Source organism: Dama dama, chromosome 24 (genome assembly GCF_033118175.1).
Source record: "Dama dama isolate Ldn47 chromosome 24, ASM3311817v1, whole genome shotgun sequence".
Classification (NCBI taxonomy): domain Eukaryota; kingdom Metazoa; phylum Chordata; class Mammalia; order Artiodactyla; family Cervidae; genus Dama; species Dama dama.
Window position 1 is genome coordinate 64,324,826 of NC_083704.1, and position 23,430 is coordinate 64,348,255.

Genomic DNA, 23,430 nt, shown 5'->3' on the forward strand with positions numbered 1-23,430 from the left:
TAAACTGTCACCCTGTTTATTTAACTTACATGCAGAGTACATCATGTGAAAAGCTGGGCTGGATGAATCACAAGCTGGAATCAAGACTGCCGGGAGAAATATCAACAAACTCAGATATGCAGATGATACCGCTCTAATGGTAGAAAGTGAAGAGCAACTAAAGACACTCTTGATGAGGGTAAAAGAGGAGAGTGAAAAAGCTGGCTTCAAACTCAACATTCATAAAACTATGATCATGGCATCCAGTCCCATCACTTCATGGTAAATAGATGAAGGAAAAACAGAAGCAGTTGACAGATTTTCTTTTCTCGGGCTCCAAAATCACTGCAGACGGTGACTGCAGTCATGAAATTAAAAGACGCCTGCCCCTTGGAAGGGGAGCTATGGCAAACCTAGTCAGTGCATCACAAAGCAAAGGCGTCACTCTGCTAACAAAGGTCTGCCTCATCCAAGCCATGGCGCTTCCAGTGCTCATGTAGAGGTGGGAGAGTTGGACCCTAGAGAAGGCTGAGTGCCGAGAAAGAGATGCTTTCAAACTGCAGTGCTGGAGAAGATTCTTCAAAGTCCCTTGGACCGCAAGGAGATCCAACCAGTCCATCCTAAAGGAAATCAATCCTGAATATTCATTGGAAGGACTGATGCTGAAACTGAAGCTCCAATACTCTGGCCACCCGATGAGAAGAGCCAACCTATTGGAAAATATCCTGATGCTGGGAAAGACTGAAGGCAAAAGGAGAAGAGTCCATCAGAGGATGAGATGGTTAGACAGCACCACTGATTCAATGGATATGAATTTGGGCAAACTCGGGGAGATAGTGGAAGAGAGCGGAGCCTGACGTACTGCAGTCCATGGGGTCGCAACGAGTCAGACACAACTTAGTGACTGAACAACATATACAAATGACTAAACCAAGAAATAAAAGTGGGAACTGACTCTGCAAAAATTAAAGGGAGTGAAAGAAAGCATTATAAACAACTGTATGCCAACAACTCAGGTAACCTAGAAGAAATGTACAAATTCCTAGAAATACACAAATTGCTTAAACTGAATCAAGAATAAATAGAAAATCTCAAAAGACCTATCACAAGAAAGATGTTGAAGTCAGTAATCAAAAACCTCCCACACAGAAAAGTCCAGGACCAGACAGACTCACGGGTGAATTCTACCAAACAGTAAAAGAATTAATCCCAATCCTTCCCAAACTCTTCCCAAAAATGAAAGAGAAGGCCACACTTTCTAACTTCTTGTACGAGACTAGATAACTCTGATGCGAAAGTCAGACAACATCAGAAAAGAAGATACAAGCCAATATCCCTTAAGAATATATAGGCAAAATCCTTAACAAAATACTATTACACTCAATAGTAAGCCAAACTCAACATTACAGTCTTAAGAATTACACACCATGATCAAATGGATTTATATCAGAAATGCAAGGCTGGTTCAACATGAGAAAAAATTTTCGATATAATATATTGCATTAACTGAAAAAAAGGGAAAACACATGTAATCATCTCAACTGATGCAGAAAAGGCATCTGAAAAAACCCAAAGCCTTTTTATATTAAAAACTCTCAGAAAAGTAAAGAATAGGTGAACACTTCCATTAGCTATTAGTTCTAATAGTTACAGCTATTATTAACTCTAAGGCTATTAAAACTAATGAATTCAGCAAAATTGGCAGGGTACAGGGCCAACACTCAAATATCAGCTGCATTTCCACACACCAGCAATGAACAATCCAAAAATAAAATTAAGAAGCAATTTCATTTACAATAGCATATAAAAGAATAAAATACCAAGTAATAAATTTAACAAGAATATGAAAGAATTATACTCCGAAAACTACAAAACACTGGTGAAATTTAAGTGAACTCAATAAATGGAAAAGCACCTGATATTCATGGTTGCAAAGAATTAATACTGTTAAGACGTCAGTGCGTGCAGGCATGCTACGTCATTTCAGTTGTTTGACTTTGCAACCCCATGGACTGTAGCCTGCCAGGCTCCTCTGCCCACTGGATTCTTCAGGCAAGAATACTGGACTGGATTGCCATGCCCTTCTCCAGGGGATCTTCCCAACCCAGGGATAGAACTCACATCTCTAATGTCTCTCGCATTGGCAGGTGGGTTCTTTACCTCTAGCACCACCTGGGAAGCCCTAAGATGTCAGTACTAACAGTTTAATGAAAACGAAAGTGAAAATCACTCAGTCATGTCCAACTCTTTGTGACCCCATGGACTATACTGTCCATGAAATTCTCCAGACCAGAATACTGGAGTGGGTAACTGTTCCCTTCTCTGGGAATCTGCCCAACCCAGGTCTCTCTCATTGCAGGCAGATTCTTTACCAGCTGAGCCACCAGGGAAGCCCAAGAATACTGGAGTGGGTAGTCTATCTCTTCTCCAGCGGATCTTCCCGACCCAGGCATCGAACCAGGGTCTCCTGCGTTGTAGGTGGATACTTTACCAGCTGAGCTACCAGGGAACAGTTTAATAGTATTCTCCTAAACTTCATGTCCATTAGAACTTTAGAATGCAGCCTTACTTGCAAAGATGTAATTGTTACGATGAAGTCACAATGGATCAGGGTGTGTCCTAAATCCAACATGACTGGTGTCCTTACAAGAGGGAGATAGGGACAAAAAGACACAGAGGGAGAACAGTCACGTGAAGAGGGAGAGAGACTGAGGCCAAGCCAAGGACATTAAGGATTCCCAGTCAACACCAGGAGGTAAGAGAACGACATGGAACAGATTCTTCCTAAGATGCATCAGACTCATCATGGCCTTGAGAACCCTTTCACTTGTCTGTTAGGCCATCCCAGTTTGTGGTACTTTGTTACGGCAGCATTAGGACACTAATAAACTGTATAAAGCAATCTTCAGGTTCAATGCAATCCCTATAAAAATTCCAGTATCTTTCTTTCCTGTTAATGAAAAATCAATCCTTCAGTTCATATGGAACTACAGGGGGACTGAACAGCCAAAACAATCTTGAAAAAGAAGAACAACACTGAAAGACACACTGCATTTACAGTTTCCTGCAAAGCTGCTGCAATCAAAACAGTGTGGTATCGCCATAGGGGTAGACAGAGGCCACCCGAACAGAGCTGCAAGTCCAGAAGAAAACCCGTATCAGTTCAGTTCAGTCGCTCAGTCATGTCTGACTTTTTGCGAACCCATGAACTGCAGCATGCCAGGCTCCCCTGTCCATCACCAACTCCCGGAGTTTACTCAAACTCATGTCCATCAAGTCAGTGATGCCATCCAACTATCTCATCCTCTGTCATCCCCTTCTCCTCCCACCTTCAATCTTTCCCAGCATCAGGGTCTTCTCAAATGAGTCAGTTCTTCGCATCAGGTGGCCAAAGGATTGGAGTTTCAGCTTCAGCATCAGTCCTTCCAATGAATATTCAGGACTGATATCCTTCAGGATGGACTGGTTGGATCTCCTTGCAGTCCAAGGGACTCTCAAGAGTCTTCTCCAACACCACAGTTCAAAAGCATCAATTCTTTGGCACTCAGCTTTCTTCATAGTCCAACTCTCACATCCACACATGACTACCGGGAAAACAATAGCTTTGACTAGATAGACTTTTGTTGGCAAAGTAATGCCTCTGCTTTTTAAAACGTTGCCTAGGTTGATCATAGCTTTTCTTCCAAGGAGCAAGTATCTTTTAATTTCAAGGCTGCAGTCACCATCTGCAGTGATTTTGGAACCCAAGAAAATAAAGTCTGTCACTGTTGCCATTGTTTCCCCATCTATTTGCCATGAAGTGATGGGACCAGATGCCATGATCTTCTTTTTCTGACTGTTAAGTTTTAAGACAACTTTTTCACTCTCCTCTTTCACTTTCAACAAGAGGCTCTTTAGTTCTTCTTCACTTTCTGCCATAAGGGTGGTGACATCTGCATATCTGAGGTTATTGATATTTCTCCTGGCAATCTTGATTCCAGCTTGTGATTCATCCAGCCCAGCATTTTGTATGATGTACTCTGCATATAAGTTAAATAAGCAGGGTGACAATATACAGCCTTGACATACTCCTTTCCTGATTTGGAACCAGTCTGTTGTTCCATGTCCAGTTCTAACTGTTGCTTCCTGACCTGCATATAGATTTCTCAGGAGGCAGGCCAGGTGGTCTGGTATTCCCATCTCTTTCAGAATTTTCCATAGTTTGTTCTGATCCACACAGTTAAAGGCTTTGGCGTAGTCAATAAAGCAGAAGTAGATATTTTTCTGGAACTCTGGTGCTTTTTTGATGATCCAACAAATGTTGGCAATTTGATCTCTGGTTCCTCTGCCTTGTCTAAATCCAGCTTGAATATCTGCAAGTTCACAGTTCACATACTGTTGAAGCCTGGCTTGGAGAATTTTGAGCATTACTTTGCTAGCGTGTGAGATGAGTGCAACTGTGCAGTAGTTTGAAACATTCTTTGGCACTGTCTTTCTTTGGGATTGGAATGAAAACTGACCTTTTCCAGTCCTGTGGCCACTGCTGAGTTTTCCAAATTTGCTGGCATACTGGCATATAAACCCATATATGTGTGGCCAACTGATGCTGGGCAAAGGGGGAAAAACAATCCAATGGAGAAAAAAGAGTCCCTTCAACAAATGGCACTGGGATAGCTGGATGTCCACCTGCAAAAGGATGAAGTGTTACCCCTACCTCACACCATATAAAAAATTAATTCATAATGGACCAAGGATCAAAACCATGAAATTCTTAAAACACAGGGATAAACTTCATGATCTTTTAATTGGAAATAGATTAGATGTGACACTAAAGGCTGGAGCAACAAAAGAAAAAATAAGTTGGACTTTGAAATTAAAAACTTTTTGTATTAAAGGACATTACCAAGAAGTTATCAAACAAAACACAAAATAGTCTGCAAATCATATATGAGTAGGAACTTATATCTAGAACATATAAAGAACTCTTAGAATAATATTTTTAAAACAACAGTAAAAAAAGGGCCAAAGAATCTAAATAGACATTCCTCTGAATAAGATATATAAATGTCTGAATAGTGCATTAAAAGATGCTCAACATCATTACTTATCACAGAAAAGCAACTCAAAACTACAATGAAATACCATTTCACACCTGAATGGCTTTTTCAGAAAATAGGATGGCTATTTAAAAAAAACAAAATGGAAACAGAAAAGGATAAATGTTGGTGAGAAAGTGCAGACATTGGAACTCTCACACGTTGCTGGTAAAAATGTAAAATGGTGCAGCTGCTATAGAAAACAGCATGAGAAGTTCATGCTCAAAATATTAAAAATAGAATTCCCATATGATCTAGCAATTTCACTGCTGGGTACATACAGCAAGAGAACTGAAAGCAGAGTCTGGGAAAGATCTGCACACCCATGTTCACAGCAGCTATATTCACAACAGCCAAAAGGTGGAGGCAACCAGATGTCTGCGACAGGTGGATGAATAAACAAAACAGGGTCTACACACACAACGGACTGTGATTCTGCCTTTGAAAGGGAGGAGGTTTGACACCTGCCTCAACACGGATGACCCTGATGACATCATGCCGAGTAAGGCGAGCCAGTGAGGACAGAGTAAGTCCTGTCGGTGTGACTCCACGCACACACGGCCCCCGGGGCGGTCGGGTTCATAGAGACACCGCGTGGAACGGGGCTACCGGGCTGGGGCGAGGCTGGGAGCTCTCGTCCACGGGGACAGGTTCTCTGTGTAGAAAGGTGAAGAGTTCTGCAAAGCTGTGGTGGTGACGGCGGTACCACTGTGAACCATCTCAGCGACACTGAACTCTACACCTGAATGGTTAGAATGGCAGTTTATGAGATATGTACCTCACCACAGTAAAAGAGCGATTTTAAAATGTGAAGAATGCTATGAAGAGAGTAGAAAGGCCCTGGCTAAACTGCTGGAAATGGCACACCGTACAGTCCCAAAGCATGACCCCAGATTCCCGACCCTTCTGCGAGGGGGAAGGAGCTGTAGGACAGAGAAGTCCGGCCCACCTCACCTCACCCGAATGAACAAGACTGACCCGCACACGGAGACAGGTGGCATCACATGCCCCTGAGGTCATCACCAAGAGGAATGCAAGCTCTGACCTGAACCTAATCGTGAGGGATGACCAGACGCACCAAACTCAGGGACATGCTAGAAAACCCCAGGCTTGCACCCCTCGAAACCACCAGTAACATGGAAGGGTGCCCAGCGCTGGGGGCTGTTCCACAGACAGACGGACACCAGGAGGCGCAAGCGCCCGCAAGGGAGGCCCCATGGCCCGGCCTGAGGTGTTCGGTAGTCAGTCCTCAAGGACACGCCCGGCCTCCGTGTCAGATGCAGGGCACTGTCAGCTCGCCATCGTCAGGGAGGATAATGCTCTTGTTCTCAGGAGATGAGGTCCTTGAAGATGTGGATGAGAGGACAGTACCTGCAAGGACCTCATAGGACCAGCGGTCAGCACGGCGGTCAGCACGGGCCTGCAGGAAGATGACCCCAGGGAGACGACCCCATCATGTGGCCCCAAAGTAATGGTTGCCAGGAGCAGCCAGAATCAGCCACAGGCCAGGGAGAAGCTGGACGTGGAAGGTCAGCAGCAGGGCTGGGCTGGGGCGTGGAGGAGCTAAGCCACTGCAGAGCCCAGAGGAAGAGCAAAAACCTCCAGAGTGCCTGAGGCCACCCTGGAAGCCAAGAACGGAGCTCAGCCCTCCCTGAACTCAGCAGCAGTGACACAGCCAGGCAGAGGGTGGACGCGCTGGGGCCGGGCGCCCGGCCTCGGCCTGAGCGAGGTCAGCACGGCCTCCCACTGGGGCCTCTGCAGACAGCCACCTCCCCGCCCGGGCACCACCACACACAGCGGCTGGAGCAGCAGAGCCAAGGGCCGAGGACGAGTCAGCCGTGAACTGGCGTAACAGAAACAAGAGCTCACCTCGAGCTGGGTGGAAAGGCGTGGAGCGACCCCATGAGGGTCCCCGAAAGGCCCTCCCCGCACACCGCCCTCTCCCCAGCTCACTTCCCCAGAGGAGAGCCTCGCCCTGCCCTGAGCCTGCTTCTAGGCTGGATGGCCGGTCAATGAGATGCAGTGGAACATGCTCTGATTTGCTCCGAGACATGAGATGGAGTTCAACACCACTGTGATTTGTGATGCCATTTATATAATTAAACATACAGACAGGGGTCTGGGAGATGGGGTATGGCTAATGGAGTTACAGAGCTGCTAAAAATAGCAGGCAGCTGCCGGCTGGAAGGGACACAGCGTGGCATCTGCTGACGGGCACTGATGGCCACAGGAAGGCCTGCCAACTCACCCAGGGTCTCCTCTCTTTAGCTGTGCCTTTTAATCAAGATTTTAAAGTTCCCAACAGACATGGAGCAGCAGCTGCTGGCAGCCTGTTTCACAGACGACAAACTTAAGGTTACAACAGAGCCACACAGGGCTTGTGGAAGAGGTCAGCTTGTCCTGAGCTGCAGCTCAGAGACCTGCAGACAGCCTGCAGCCCCCACAAGGTCTGACGTAGGTCCACCCAAGCCAGCGTGGAAGTTGGCGTACAGGTCTGGCTGGGTCTGTTGACGCCAAATACTTTCTTTCTCCTCCAACTCCTCCTTCTCTTATAAGTCTGAACACTTGCCAACGTGTAAAGGTTCCCATAAACCCCCACACCCAGCTCAGCACCCCCAGAGCAGGCAGCGCGGGGGCCGTGTGGGCCCTGGGGGCCCAGTCCTCCCGGCCAGCTGTCCTCTAAGCCCCCTTAGAGCAGGCTCGCGTTTCTGGCTGTGCCACCGCATGGAGTCTCTGCAGGATGCCCTGTGCTCGGTGAGCCCCACGCTTCCCACCCGGTCCTGGAGACGCCTCTCCAGGCCGTGGGCGAGGATGGTGACAGGGTCTGTGTGTCGGGAACCGGAGTCAGGAGTCTGCCCAGAGGAGCCCAGCTCCCCCTCAGCCCACGGTCTCTCTCCCCGACCGTCTCCAGAGGGGGCAGAGCCTTTCTTTCTGCAGGCAGTGTCCCCAAGTACAACTGCCATTTAATGGAGGAAATCATCAGTACTGTCTGATTTTTTTTAAGGATTCTTACCCATGAGGAAATAAACAGGGGGAACATGTAGAAGCGTGTGACCACTGGCCAGTGTGCAGGCATATGAGGGCACAACCCAAACCCGTGGGACACCATCCGGCCTCCCCTGACAGGACACGCAAGGTCTCAGGCCCAGGTCAAACAAGGGGCTGTGATCAGCTGAACCCAGGAGGCGGATGGGAGGAGGCCGCAGCTAGTAAGCACCTGCTGCATGCCCTGCTCCTGCCCCCACAGGCCCCGCCTGGCCTCGCCACCCATTCCCCGCCTCCCCAGAGCAGCGCCACCCCCCCATTCTCCCACCGGAAAGTTGCTTGCTGGCTCCTTCACTTCCCCAACACCCCGCTCACCCACCACCTCGCCACTTTTCAGCATACCCACGGCCCCGTGGAGGGAGGAAAACGTCCTGCGACCGTGCAAGGCAACAGCTGCAGGAGAATACAAACGCAGGAAAGGCACAGAGTTAACGAGTTGTGTGCTAACATGAATCCCACCTCAGAAGATGGAGCAGCGCCCCGAACCTCCACCCTCCCACCCCTGCTTTCTCCTCCAACACCTACTGCCTACCCGTTCTCCAGGGCTTGCTGTGTGCTCCCCACCGTGTAACACACAGAACGCAGGGCCAGCGCCGTGCTGCGGGGACAAGGCAGCAAACCCGAATGCTCCCCACAGCCGTGGCCTTGAGACTGCCCAGCCCGTGTGGGCCTAACAGAGCAGAGGGCCCTGGGCTCACAGCGGCGCTGTGACCCCAAGGAGCTGGGTGAAGCACAGCATCCAGGGCCCATCACCTGTGCCCAGGCCCCCCAAGGAGGGGTGGGGAAAGGGGAGCTGCCCGCACCTGCACCAGGATGTGGGCCAGCCAGCCCCCAGCACCTGGGGCCCCTGGCAGGGCTTCTATAGGCAAGCAAGACACGTGTTAGTGGTGAGCACCTACCCTCAGAGCGGAAGTATCTGACAGAACCACCCCAGAGCCTTCAGCACCATCCCCCGACCGGGATTCCAGCCCACAGAGCAGCTCGGGAGACTGAGGATCCTGGCCACACGCAGGGGTGTCACCTGGGGCCCGGCCCACCGCAGGGCTCTGAGCAGTGACCCCTGGAGCCTCACATGGCAGGACCGAGTATGTCCCTGCCCCACGGGCGGGGCATCCAGCGCTGGATCGGAGTCAGGAAGGGCCGGCCCGGGTGCCTGCAGCAGGCAGAACCTGAGGAGGTCACAGCACGAGCCCCCCGGGTGCTGCGTGCACACCTCACACATTTAATGAGAACAAACTCTCACACACTGAGTTTGCAAGTAAAAGGAACAACTGCTACTCTTTTCTTAGACTAATGGAATGTTCCATTTTCCCCCCAAGTCATACAAATATATCTGTACTTAATGAGACAGTTGTGCCTACCTGTCAAGCCTAAATAATCAGGCTGCCAAAAAGAGAGTTACAGTGACTCAAATACAGATACACTGCAGAATCCCTGGGTAGCCTGGTGACACTACAAGATTTCAAGGAGCGTGTAAGACAGCGTGTAAGGCCGCATGTGCGGCCCAGCCCTGGAGACGACCCCCGCCAGCACGCCAGCCCAGCCCCAGAGATGATCCCCGCCAGCACACCAGCCCAGCCCCGGAGACGACCCCCACCAGCACACCAGCCCAGCCTCAGAGATGATCCCCGCCAGCACACCAGCCCAGCCCCGGAGACGACCCCCACCAGCACACCAGCCCAGCCTCAGAGATGACCCCGGCCAGCACACCAGCCCAGCCCCAGAGACGACCCCGGCCAGCACACCAGCCCAGCCCCAGAGACGACTCCCACCAGCACACCAGCCCTGCCTCAGAGATGACCCCGGCCAGCACACCAGCCCAGCCCCAGAGACGACCCCGGCCAGCACACCAGCCCAGCCCCAGAGACGACTCCCACCAGCACACCAGCCCTGCCTCAGAGATGACCCCGGCCAGCACACCAGCCCAGCCCCAGAGACAACTCTAGCCAGCATGGCCAGCCCAGAGCCAGGACAAACGCCGGGGGCTTCCAGACACGGGTGGTGGCTCAGGTCCTCGGACAGGCCTGTCCCTCAATGGGCCCCAGACCCCCAGGGGGACAAGCTGTGCCAGGCGGGCTGGGAACCAGCTCTGCAAGGTCCAATATTGCACAGCGCCTCCCGCCAAGTCCCTCCACCACACGCCAGCCAGAGCAGACCGTACGGGACTGGAGTCTCCTGTACCCTCCCCTCCTAGACGTCCTCTGGTCCCTCCTGATGTCCACCCCGCGCTCACCCTGGTACCAAGAGTGTCACTCTCCACCTCCCGAGGCTCCTTTCTCCCTGCAGACTCCCTCCCCAGATGCCAGAAGACAACCACTGCTCAGACACAGCCACAGGCTGCAGCCTTGCCTCCTCCTGGTGGCCACACCCCCATTCACTGGGAGCTCCGTACCCAGGGCCCTTCCAAGGGACAGCCTGCAAGTCGCCTGCCTTCAGTTCAGCTTCAGTGCAGTTGGTCAGTCGTGTCCAACTCTTTGCGACCCCATGGACTGCAGCACACCAGGCCTCCCTGTCCATCACCAACTCCCGAAGTTTACTCAAACTCACATCCGTTGAGTCAGTGATACCATCCAACCGTCTCATCCTCTGTCGTCCCCTTCTCCTCCCACCTTCAGTCTTTCTCAGCATCAGGGTCTTTTCCAAGGAGTCAGTTCTTCACATCAGGTGGCCAAAGGATTGGAGTTTCAGCTTCAGCATCAGTCCTTCCAATGAATATTCAGGACTGATATCCTTCAGGATGGACTGGTTGGATCTCCTTGCAGTCCAAGGGACTCTCAAGAGTCTTCTCCAACACAGTTCAAAAGCATCAATTCTTCAGCGTTCAACTTTCTTTATAGCCCAATTCTCACATCCATACATGACCACTGGAAAAACATAGGCTTGACTAGACGGACCTCTGTTGACAAAGTAACGTGTCTGCTTTTTAATATGCTGCCTAGGTTGGTCACAGCTTTTCTTCCCAGGAGCAAGTGTCTTTTAATTTCATGGCTTCAGTCACCATCTGCAGTGATTTTGGAGCCCAGAAAAATAAAGTCTGTCACTGTTTCCATTGTTTCCCCATCTATTTGCCATGAAGTGATGGGACCGGATGCCATGATCTTAATTTTCTGAATGTTGAGTTTTAAACCAGCTTTTTCACTCTCCTCTTTCACTTTCATCAAGAGGCTCTCTAGTAGTCCTTTAGTCTCTTTAGTTCTTTAGCTCGCTGCGGTGGCTGAAGACCAAATCCCTGTGGAGGAGCGCGGTCCCTGAGGGGAACCCTGGGGCCCAGCAGGAGTGACACAGGCACAAGCCATCTCCCCTGAACCCACTCAGAGTCCCCACGCAGGCTTCTACTTGGCAGCCAAGCCGCTCGAAGCAGCTCGCTGTGCAGAGGAGCCACCAGTAAGAACGTTCCTGGACAGGCTGGCCTCTCGCCCTGCTCCCTCCTCCACCAGCACCAGCTCCTGGAAAGGAGCTCAGCCCAGACAGGGCTGCTGGGTGTCCCGGTCCAATGGGCACAGGGTCTGAGCGCCCGCCACAGCCGAGCAGGGCGCAGGGGCTGAAGGGGACACGGAGCAGGCCTGACCCTGAGCCCGGAGGAGGCAGCGTGCCCCTAGCACAGGGCGCACCAATGCCCGTTTCCATCCACCTGTAAAGAGACTGAAGCCCGGGCCACAGGATGCCGGGGCCCCTGGGAACTCTCAGCCAAGGGAAGCTGCCCCTGCAGAGGGCCCAGCCGCTCCACTGGGTCTCTTGATGCCCCAGGTCCAGGGTGGTTGGGCTCAGGTACGCACTGGAGTGCCACAGCCCACAGCGGAGAGAACCAAGCCTGCAGCCCGACTCCCCACTCATAGGGAAGGTGGCATGGGAAGGCTCTGGGCAGTGTGCCCATCTGCCAGAGAGAGAGGGGAGGTGGAGGAGCAGCAGGAGCTGTGGGTCTCCATCTGGGAGAAGGCCAGGCCTGATCAGGCCGAGGCGCCTGAGCTCTGTGGCGTTAACCTGGGACCCACCCAGCGGCCAATGAGCCGAAGGCGCTCCACAGCTGAGCAGGGGCCGTGGCCTCCAGGTGCGCACCTGCAGACCCTGCCTCATCAGCCGTGGGGAGAGGGCAGCAAAGCGCCCGTACCCTCAGCAGGGAAGTCCGGTTCAGAGGCAAACTGGAGGCTCCTGACACCTGACAGCCAGTCACTCCAGGAAGGTCTTGTCACCAACATTGACTGACCTCTGGGCCATGGAAAACCCCAGGGTGGCCAACACCCCAGCGTCCACTGGTCCACCACAGCAAAGCCAAGGAGACGCTGCCCACGGTGCCGGGCCCAGTGGAAGCACTTGCCAAGGGAAGAGCCACCTCATCCGCACCCCGCCACCAGCAGGGAAGACCCCCGGGTTCGGGGGGGCCGCAGGCTGCTCGCTGGCCGGGAGAGCTGCGACTCTCCTGCTCCAGGAGTAAGCGGCTTACGGACAGGAGCTTTCCACCCGGTCCCACTGCTGCTGCCTGATGGCCGCCAGGGCCTCCTGGAAAGAACGTGGCAACGAGAGGCCCCCCCCGAGTGGCCCCACGGAGGGGCTGGAGGGCAGGTGGCGCCCTTCCCGCTGGACAGACCCAGCCCCGCCCCCGGGAGGACACAGGCCGGGGCTTCGCTCGCAGGCGCAGGTGCAGGCGGGGCCAGGCAGGGCGCAGCCTCCCGAGGGCCTGTCCTCCTGCCCCTGACTCCTGCTCCGTCCCCTCCCCCCGACCCAGCGGGGCCCAGGACTGCCCCCTCGTGGGCCCAGCACATAGGACGAGAGAGGCTGCGGGATGCGGCCCGGTTCCCAAGGGCACCGGACACTGGTGTGGCAACAGCCACAGCCACCACCCGCCACAGTGAGGGCGTGAGAAGCAGGAGGGTGGCCCAGTTCTCCCCACCTTCCCAGACCCACGTAGGCCGGACCGCCCGGACTCCCGGCCCCTCGAGCACAGGCAGGGCACCGGCAGGAACCAGGGACCTGTCTGGGCCGGACTCTGCCGTGAACTCTCTAGGATGGAAACCCTTCTCCAGACCCGCAAAGGAGCAAGCATCACGAGGCATGAGGAGGGTCTCTGGGTTGGGCGGGGTAGTGGGGGCTGCAAGGAAGCATGTGTACCCCCCCCACCAAGCTGACAGGAGGGAGACGTTCTGTCAGCCCAAGGAGCCAAGCACCAAGCCCCTCCTGTGCATGATCTCAAGACTCCGCGGACAACCGAGGGGCCTCCTGGGCACGACCACCGCCCCTTAAGAGAAGGGCCTACAAGAGACAAGTGGCAACCAAGGAGGACAGCCAGGACGCAGGGCTCGTCCCAGGAGTCTGGCTCCTGAACCCAGGCTAGGTCACAACCTCCAACACCAGGTGCCGGACAGCACCAGAATTTTCAGTTCTCCACCCTACAGTCCTAGAGAACCCGCACGGCTCATCCAAAGCACGCCCGGCCCTCAGATACCTGACTGAGCACGTGCACCACGGCCCATGCTCCCAGGGGAGGACCACCCGACCCGGCCCGCCACCTGGAGGAAGTGCCCTGCACGGGGCCTCCCCCTCACACACCTGCTCCCGGTCCTCACGGATGCTGGGACCTGGGCCAGCCCACCTGCCTGAGGCACGAGGGCTGACAGGAGGCCGCACGGGCCCCCGGCCCCTCTGGTGGCCATGTCATGCCCGCCCGCCTGCCCACTGCCCCACACACCTGTCCCCTGCTGCTCGGGCCCCCTCCTGCCCTCTCTCCAGGCCACCGCGGCCTCTCAGCAGGACTCTGGCAGTCTCCTGTTGATCTCCACACAGAACCTTCTGGAAACCATCCCAGGCACAACTGCATCCGGCCACGTGCCCCCAGGCCCACGAGCACCTCCATGCGCTGCCCTCTCCCCAGGCGTGGCCCCAGCTCCCCAGCTCACTGAGTCTCCGGCCCCAGGACCCCAGGTGTCCCCCACCACAACTCAGGTCTGCTCCCCAGAGAAGGCCTCGTGGGTGTCCATCTAACGGGGTCCTGCTCCTCCTCTAAGTTCCTGGCCCTCAGGCGCCTCAAGCTTCCCTGCCTGTGATCTGCTGCACGTGCACCCTCTAGGGTCTGTCCCGCTCAGCCCAGCCCGCAGCCCCCAGCGGAACAGGACAGGGTGGGAGGCAGGAAGAGCTGGCAGAAACGGGCGCAGAGGAGAGTTTAAAGGCCAGGCAGCAGCTTCCTGTCAAGGAATCCAGGGGGAAACGTGAAGAGTGTCACCAGATTTGTTGAGTCTGAGATCAAAGTGCCAATGGGTATGAAAACCAGACTGCAAAGAGTTTGAGAAACCAACTGTGATCTCCAGACACCACAGCTGAGGGCCGGGACGGGAGGACAGGGCAGCTCCAAGGGGCGGCCGCTGGGACAAGGCAACTCCTCAGGGGCCAGGGAAGACGGGGTTGGGGGTGGGGGGCGGGGCAGGCAGGATGGAGTCAGTGGGTGTGGATGGGCTGGCACGGCACCACGTGGGGTGAACGTGGGCCCCCGGAACAGAGCCAGCAGATGAGGGAGCTGGAACAGGGATGGAGCTCAGCACCTGCGCCCCACCTGCGGCCCATCGGGACCCCGCCCAGGGCCCCGGGGGCCAGGCGCAGAGGACAGCAGTGGGGAAGACCAGGGGAGGCGGGTGTGAGCCTCTAGGGCCTTCGGGGCAGGCTTCCCCACCCCAGTTCTGCCAAGCTCCTCTCAGAGGTATGCAGATAACAGCCCCAACCGCATTCCTGATCTGCTTACAGATGTTGAAAGCACCACCAAGGAGCCAGAAAGGCCTGTGACCTCATCATCAGTCCACCAGAGAACTGTGCACCAGCTGATCAAAGACCCTGCAACCCCCCACCCACCACCACCCAACCTGACCTTTAACAATGCTCTCCTGAAACCCTCCCAGGAGCTGTGAGTGGGGAGGAGTTGAGCCACTGTTTCCTTGCTCGGCCCTCCCTGCAATAAGCCTTTCTCTGTTTCCAACTCCAACGGCCCATTTGTTCCACCTTCCCGTGCTTCAGATGATGAAGGTAGGGTCGGGAACACACACGCGGGGGACCACGCGTCCACACGCAGCAGCTCACTGCAGCAGCCCCGCGCGTAGAGCAGGCCTTCAGAAGCAGGTCACAGACGTGACTGCCTTTCCTTGTCATTGGCTTTATGAACTTTCTCCAGTAAGGAGCTCAATCATTCTCTCATGCAGAAGAGGACTAAATAGCCACGCTACAGAAGCCAGAGCAAGGAGCACGCCGAAAGCCCGGGACTCAGCACCATGGACAGGGACCCTCCAGCTGGCAGCAGGCGCAGGGTCAGGGCCCCTGGGGTCAGGAGGCAGGGAGGAGAAGGGCCCAGCCAGGACCCAGGCTCCCCTGTCCCACTTGCAAGGACCCGGGGAAGGAAAGAAAACCCTCTGCCCAACTCAGGTTCTGCTCCCATCCTTTCCCTCCTTCCTAAACCCTCAACGTACAATTCTGACAACACCTCCACTGAAACAGCTGCGAGCATAGGACCACACTGCAGGCGATGCCGCGGCCTCGCTACCCTCCGCCAGAGCTCCACTGGAGCTCTGACTGCGCCTCTCAGCGTCTGCTCAGGCTAATCCATTGCCTGACCTCCAGCCAAAGCCCAGGCACCCAGAGGTGCAGGAGGCGGCAGCCACACAGCCTCCCAGAGGCGCTTCTCCCAGTCGGCGCCCCTATGGTGTGGAAGCCCCAGGCCGGCCCCCACACCCCCAGCACTGCACGACCTGGGTCAGGCATGACTGGCTACCCTGGGCCCTGTGCCCAGACCCTGTCTGGACCGGAGCAGGGAAAACAGCCGCCAGAATCCCACCTAAGGACCCACAACAGGAAGCAGTGAGCTCCCAAAGGGAGCGGGGCCTCCAGCTGCACTGGGAAGTGGACGGTGACCAGTGGAGAGCGGGGCCTCACAAGGAGTCAGGGGCACCTGCAGAGATAAGGTGGCCTCGGGCCCCATGGGCTCTGCGTGCTGGCAGAGGGCACCATCCACCCGGACGTCCAGGGGAGTCTTCACTCTAAAGCTGCCCTTCATGGAAAGAAACCCAGACCTGTGCTGGAGGCAGGAGACCCCACCCCTGTGGGGGGTCTCCTCTGGGGACGCGTGGGGGCGGGGCCGGAGGGGAGCTGTGACGCCCAGGACCCCGCTGAGAGCCGTATGCCGGCTGCAGTGTTCACCAGGCCTCCGTCCAGACTGAAGAGCCCTGAGCGGCCTGGCCAGGCCCTGCCCACCTGGCTGCTGGGCTGCCTGCCCCCGGCCGTCTCCACAGTTACAAAGCCCGGCTACAGGACCCTGGCTCCCAATCCCTAGGGCACCCTCCCCATGGAGGAGAATCCGTGACTCCAGACCGACGCAGGTCCAGGGCTCGAACTCTGCTCCCTGGGCCAGCGGAGCCAGGAGGGCCGCCTGGGGACCCGCACTCACCAGCTGGGCCGACCGCTGCTTCTCCTGGTCCGCACTGCCCTCCCCACGCCGCAGGGTCATGCTCCGGGGCTTCGCAGCCGCCTCTCTGTCTGTCGTGGCCACACGGACCAGCTCGTGCTGGAGCACAGCCTGCTCCCGGTCACACCTGGGCCAGGGGAGAGATGGAGACACAGATGCAGGCACGGCCCACACAGCTGTTGGGGCAGGGACGTGAGGGCCAACAGGACGCCACAGCCACCAGAAAGGGTCAGGCGCCAGCGACGGTCCCCAGGGGTTGGGGGGACACTGCCACATGTCCTCAGACAGCTGAGGAGCCGGACACCCAATGCCCAGTGAGAGATCCGCAAGGCAGGGGTCCAACCCCACTATCCGAGGCCCCTTCAGAGACGGGCAGGGAACAGCTCACCTCCCCACCCCACCCCAGGACTGCAGGGTCAGGAGCAGTAGCCTTGGTTCTCAATGGTCAACTCTCCGTCCTGAACGTGTCCCTCCCCTTGGACCTGTTTCTAGTCTCCCTAGTAAAATCCTCCTAGAGAAAGAAACAAGCGGCTGAGAAGGTCTTAGAAATGCTCTTTATTGGGGGGGGGTAAACAACTCAAGAGTGAAAAAGGCTATGGCAGTTCAGCCCAGAGGGCACAGCGGGCATGAGGCCCTGAGTGCCACACTCTCTGCTGCGCCACAGCCCCAAGACCGAGGACCAGACATGGGGCCTTCAGCAGGAAAAATGCTCACAAGGCAGGTGTGACAAATGGAAGATAATTAGAAGACTCAGTAAAAAGAGCAAGATAACAAAATTTTACACGACTTTGAAAAACATAAGGCTAAACTAGAGAAAAAAAGACATTTGAAAAAAATAGTCCAAAATGTTAATATGGGATGATGAATCTACGGGTGAATTTTTCATTCCATATATATCCTAAGTCTTCCAATAACACGTATTACTTGAACGTTTTTTAAAATGCTTAAAAGTGTTTTTTTTTAAATAATATTCTGGTTAATTGCTTGGATGAGACCTCTGGGGATTAGGGACTGGACACTCTCAGAAGGTGGGTCCTTTTGAGATCACAGGACAGACGCGGCTGCACTGACCTGCAGGGGGGCCGCCCAGCAGGGCTGACCCGGGCCCGCCGCCCCCCGAGGGTAGCTGTCTGCGTCCGTTACAAAGGCACAACCTCGCAGCTGCAGACGAGCCCCTCAGTGCCAGCCGGGGGCTCACTGAGCCACATCGCGAGAACCCACATCAGCCCCGGGGACCCTGAGGCCTGGGGACACGGTGCACCCGGGGCCTCCGCCGCTGCCTGCCAGCCCTGCCCCAGCCAGGGCGCTCACCAGCCTGAGGCCTGCGCTGTGGAGGCACCCACACCTGCAGCCAGGCCACGAGTGAGCTCCTCCAAACACGGCTGTGCACACCCACAAGGCCACGGAGCCCCGCCCTCCCCCACCCGGAGTCTCCTTGTCGTCACATGAGGAACAGCGCCACCGAAACCGCAGGCCTGGCGTCCCACCGACGTAAGACAACGTGAGGGACCAGAACCCCTGGCCTCTGGGTGAGGAGAAGGCACCTGGTGAGGAAGGCATAGGCCCGGGGCGAGCGGCTCCTCAGCATACCTCTCAAGGGGATCCACCTGCACCCTCAGGGGTTCCTGGCCACTGCCGCACTCCGGCCTGGGTGGTTTCGAGTCTGCAGAGATGGATAAGAAAAGGTCAGCAGCAACCCACGGACGGAGGGAGGCTCAGCATCACCCGGAGGGGGCCGAGGGGACGCCCCTGGGTGGATGCAGTCATGGTGGTCACCCAGGAGAAGGCACAAGAGGGGGCTGTGGATGGACATGGTCATGGTGGTCACCCAGGAGAGGGCCTGGGGGGACACCCCCGGGTGGACGTAGTCACAGTGGTCACCCAGGAGAGGGCCCAGGAGGATGCCCCTGGGAGGACACAGTCATGGTGGTCACCCAGGAGAGGGCCCGGGAGGACGCCCCCTGGATGGATGCAGTCATGGTGGTCACCCAGGAGATAGCCTGGGATGACGCCCCCTGGATGGACGCAATCACGGTGGTCACCCAGGAGAGGGCCCAGGAGGACGCCCCCTGGATGGATGCTGTCATGGTGGTCACCCAGGAGATAGCCTGGGAGGACACCCCCTGGATGGATGCAGTCACGGTGGTCACCCAGGAGAGGGCATGGGAGAGGGCTGTGGATGGACGTGGTCATGGTGGTCACCCAGGAGAGGGCCTGGGAGGATGCCCCCTGGGTAGACGCAGTCATGGTGGTCACCCAGGAGAGGGCCCAGGAGGATGCCCCATGGATGGATGCAGTCATGGTAGTCACCCAGGAGATAGCCTGGGAGGACGCCCCCCGGATGGACGAAGTCATGGTGGTCACCCAGGAGAGGGCCCAGGAGGACGCCCTTAGATGGACACAATCATGGTGGTCACCCAGGAGAGGGCCCGGGAGGATGCCCCCAGATGGAAACAGTCACGGTGGTCATCCAGGAGAGGGCCCAGGAGGACGCCCCCTGGGTGGACGTGCCCTGGGCCAACACAGAACACAGGCTTGCCCTGCTGTCAGGAGGGAGGTGCCCTGAAGGCCCCTGGTCCATGTCCTGTACAGACAGGGTGGCAGGGTCACTGGGTCAGTGTGGACGCCTGAGTGCAGTGACCGACACCCCCCTTCTACCTCTCAGCTGCTGGAACCCAGGCACACTCCCCAGGAGGCCAGCCGGCTGAGGGGAGCTCCTCGCCTCCACACTGAGAGGTCAGCGGGGGCGCAGCCTGTGTCTCTTGGGCCCCTTCCCCAGGGCTCTGACCTGAACGCGGCCTGCGCCCCCGGGAAGGAAGTCTGCGCACCTTTCCACCTGCGTCACCTCGAGTGTGACAGCACTTCAGGCTATCATGTGAGGCCCACCTTCCTGCAGCAAGAACCCGGGGATCTCCAAGCAAACCTGTTCACTCCCCTCCTCCACCACATGGTGACAGTGAGGGTCTGCTGCCCCCGTGGCCCCAGCTTCAGGGTCCCCACACAGCGGAGACCTTGGCCAATGTCTCCGCCTGCTTGCAGGCGTCCACGCTCAGCCACGTGGGCCACAGGAGACCCAGCAGGAGAACCAGGCTTTGGGAGGAAGGTGGGGAGGTGGGTGCTGCTCCCAAGACCTTCATGGCTGTGAACCGCAGAGGCTGGGGGCTCAGGCCCTTGGGAAGGCTCCCCGGGGCAGCCCCCCGGGCCTCACTGGGCACACAGCTCTCCAGAAGGCTGGGCAGGTGTGCTGGGGCCTCGCCAGGAGCATGCAGGAGGCACTGCTGGTGTGGGCCTGATGGAAGGCTCCCTGGACTTAGTGACTGACTGACAACACTCTCCTGAAGTAAGATTTATCACATTTTTGCTTTCTACCTAGTTTTCCTTTCTCGTGACTACAAAAGTAACGTGGGCACCCACTGTAGAGTCTGTGCCCAGACCCCTACAGCCACATCCCACGGCATCCCGCCAGTCCTGTGCTGGTGATGCCACGAGGGAGTGACCGTCCGAGGGGCTGGGCCCTCGTCACGGATGTGACTGTCTCTGCACGTTTCCCTGCAGCCCGTCAGAGGGCGTCACGGCCCTTGGCAGGTGAACTCTGCCCATACTTCGCTAGTTTCTCACTCATTCTTCACTCGTTTTTTCTAAATTGTCTCGAATTTTAGATATATTTCCCACCCTTCTTCATTTAAAGTTTCTTCATTATATTTCAATCTCTGACTTCAGACATGCACTTGGGGTATGGTGTGACTTAAGGGTTTAATTTTAACTTCTTTTTCTATTTAGAAAAATTAAAGTAAGAAAATTTATAAAGAAAATTATAAAGAAATTTATAAATTATAAATTTATATAAATTAAAAAGAAAAATTAAAGAAGTTTAACTTCTTTTACCTTTCTTTATCAGTAAAGTAAGAGCAAACACTGCTTTTGAAAGTAAAAGCAGGGACTTCCCAGGTGGTGCAGAGGTTAAGAATCTGTTCCTTGCAATGCAGGGAATGCAGGTTCGATTCCCGGCTGGGGAACTAAGACCCAGACGTCATGACTACTGGGCCCGTGCACCACAAGCAGAGAGGCCATGCACAGAAGGGAAGGACCCCGCACGGCCCAAAGGAGATCTCACGGGCTGCAGCTGAGACCCGGTGTAGTCAAATAAATATATACCTTACAACACATAATAAAAAAGAATCCTAAAATCAGTCCACTTCAGGGAAGTCCATCCACACTGACAACTCTCCAGCTTTCAGAAAGTCAAAACTCACTCACTGTCTAACACTTCCTGTTGTCAACGCTATACTTTCTTGGTTAGTATTGCTAACAGTAGGGTTCCTATGAGCTCTCAGCTCTCTCTCTCTCTCTCTCTCTCTCTCTCTCTCTCTCTTTATCTTTCCACTTGCTACACCCTTTGCCTATTGTCATATTCTGTTCTTCCTACCCCTACTAATACATAGGCAGCCAAAAAGGGAAGGGAGTATTTATTTCCCCAAATTGTATCAACTTAATAAGAACTAAAGAATCATGATGTAAAATAAATGTGCTAAAAACTGAAAAAAAAAAAAAATTATTAAAAAAAAAAAAACATCAAAATACTTTGTTAAACCAAATGGTCATGTAGTATGGCTTGCCGAATCTTAATTCCTCAACTAGGGACTGAACCCACATCCCCTGCAGTGGAAGCTCGGAGTCCCAACCATTGGACTGCCAGGGAGTCCCTAAAGCGTGCCGGGAGCCCCGCAAACAGTGCAGGGGGATGGGTGTCACGAGGCCCAGCCAGCAGCCCAGGCCACCGTTCCTGCGCCTCACACTCCAGACAGGAAACCACGCGTGGGTCCTGAAACGGGTGAGGCTGTGCCGCACCTGAGCCCCCACCACCCCATCTGCAGGGCCGCACCTCAAAGTCCAGCTCCCGCGCCGGCTCCCTGGAGCCCCCGAGTAACGAGCCCTCCCCTCTGTGCCGCCGGGCCCTGAGGGGCGCCCGTGTCTCATGGGCAGGCGACACCGTACCCTGTAGGGTCACACACTCAGCTCCCGACAGGCTGGGCGGTATCCCAGCACAGGGCTCACAACCACAGGGCCAGCACGCAGCTCACGCCGAGCGGACAGGAGGCAGCAGCCCCCTGCGAGCTGGCACCCCAGCAGGGCAGATCAGCAGAGAAGGCAGCTCCACTGCGAGGCTGCGTCCCTCCAGCCCTTCCATGTAAAGCACGCACACACACTGCAACAGGGAACCCAGCCCCTCATTGACAAGCTCTGCATTTAACCAGCTGCCACGAGGACTTCTCCAGTCTGTAACGTCTTAATATTTTTGCACTATACATTCTCCACTCTTAAATGTGTTGTTTCTCTGTGCTTGCTAAGGCTTCCCTGGTAGTTCAGATGGTAAGCGTCCGCCTACAGTGTGGGAGACCCGGGTTCAATCCCTGGGTTGGGAAGATCCCCTGGAGAAGGAAATGGCAACCTACTCCAGTATTCATGACTGGAAAATCCCATGGACCGAGGAGCCTGGTGGGCTACAGTCCATGGGGTCTCAAAGAGTCAGACACAACTGAGTGACTTCACTTTTGTGTGTGTTTGCTAACAGGAATTACTTAAAGAAAAGCACAGGCTTTTCCTCCCAGGACAGACATGCCAGTGGGGAATGAAGGCCCTTCCTGCCCAGCGCAGGCAGCTCCGGGTGGGCTGGGGGGACCTGGGGGCCGGGTGGCGGCCCTCCCGGAGCCCAGCGCCACCATCCCAGGAGCAGGGCCAGGACCCCAGGGCAAAGGGCAGGTCAGAGCTCTGAGGACGACACCAAGGCCACCCTGTCACTGCCTCCTCCCGTGCGGAGAGGCTGGCACAGCGGGGGACTCTGCCCTTGACTCAGCGGCAGTCCTGGAGGCTCTGCGGACACTGCTGTCCTTGGACGGGAGTGCGCCATGCGGGTCCCTCACTCCTGGGAAGTGCTTCCTGCACGCACCACCCAGGGCTCGGGCCGCTGTCTCCAGGAGGACCACTCCACCCAACCGCGCCCAGACCTTCCGCCCTGGCCTACCTTTCTCTCGGCCTCCAGAGGAGCCAAGGGCAGCAGCTGGAGGGTCCAACGGCCCGACTCTGGACGGCTGGCCAGGATCCTTCATGCGGTTGACGACGTTTTCAGACAGCTGTGGTAAGGATTGAGGGGAACGGTTACATTACAGAACCCTGGGGAAGTGAAGACGCCCCTCACTCACACCCCGAATTTCTAAGCAGACCATCTCCTCAAGACCAACTCCCATAATGCACTGAATTCCACTCAGAACCACTCCTGTGGGCCCACCCTTCCCTGGGGGCATCCAGGGTCCCACCACGGACAGCACCAAGTTAAGGACCTTCTCTCCCACTCCACTGATTTAGGTCATACCTGAATGGTCTAGTGGTTTTCCCCACTTTCTTCAATTTAAATCTGAATTTTGCAATAAGGAGTTCATGACCAGAGCCACAGTCAGCTCCCAGTCTTGTTTTTGCTGACTGTACAGAGCTTCTCCATCTTTGGCTGCAAAGAATATAATCAGTCTCATTTCAGTATTGACCATTTGGTGATGTCCACGTGTAGTCTTCTCTTGTGTTGTTGGAAGAGGGTGTTTGCTACGACCAGTGCATTCTCTTGGCAAAACTCTATTAGCCTTTGCCCTGCTTCATTTTGTACTCCAAGACCAAACTTGCCCGTTAACTGCAGGTTAGCTCCAGGTACTTCTTGACTTCCTACTTTTGCATTCCAGTCCCCTATAATGAAAAGGACATCTTTTTGGGGTGTTAGTTCTAGAAGGTCTTGTAGGTGATCATAGTATGGTTCAACTTCAGCATTATTGGGTGGGGCATAGACTTGGATTACTGTGATATTGAGAGGTTTGCCTTGGAAACAACAGAGATCATTCTGTCATTTTTGAG

At 55.3% G+C, this 23,430-nt stretch overlaps 1 protein-coding gene across 4 annotated transcripts in view; it reads right to left on the reverse strand.

Annotated features, from left to right (window-relative positions):
* CHCHD6 (coiled-coil-helix-coiled-coil-helix domain containing 6) overlaps window positions 1-23,430 on the reverse strand; it is a 99,343-nt gene that overhangs the window by 60,585 nt on the left and 15,328 nt on the right. For all 4 annotated transcript variants that reach the window (XM_061129051.1, XM_061129049.1, XM_061129048.1 and 1 more), the window contains exons 2-4: window positions 22,556-22,664; window positions 18,124-18,196; window positions 16,516-16,660 (exon numbers count right to left, since the gene is read on the reverse strand). In XM_061129051.1, the coding sequence (XP_060985034.1) occupies window positions 16,516-16,660; window positions 18,124-18,196; window positions 22,556-22,664 (327 nt within the window). The remainder of the gene's footprint in view (window positions 1-16,515; window positions 16,661-18,123; window positions 18,197-22,555; window positions 22,665-23,430) is intronic.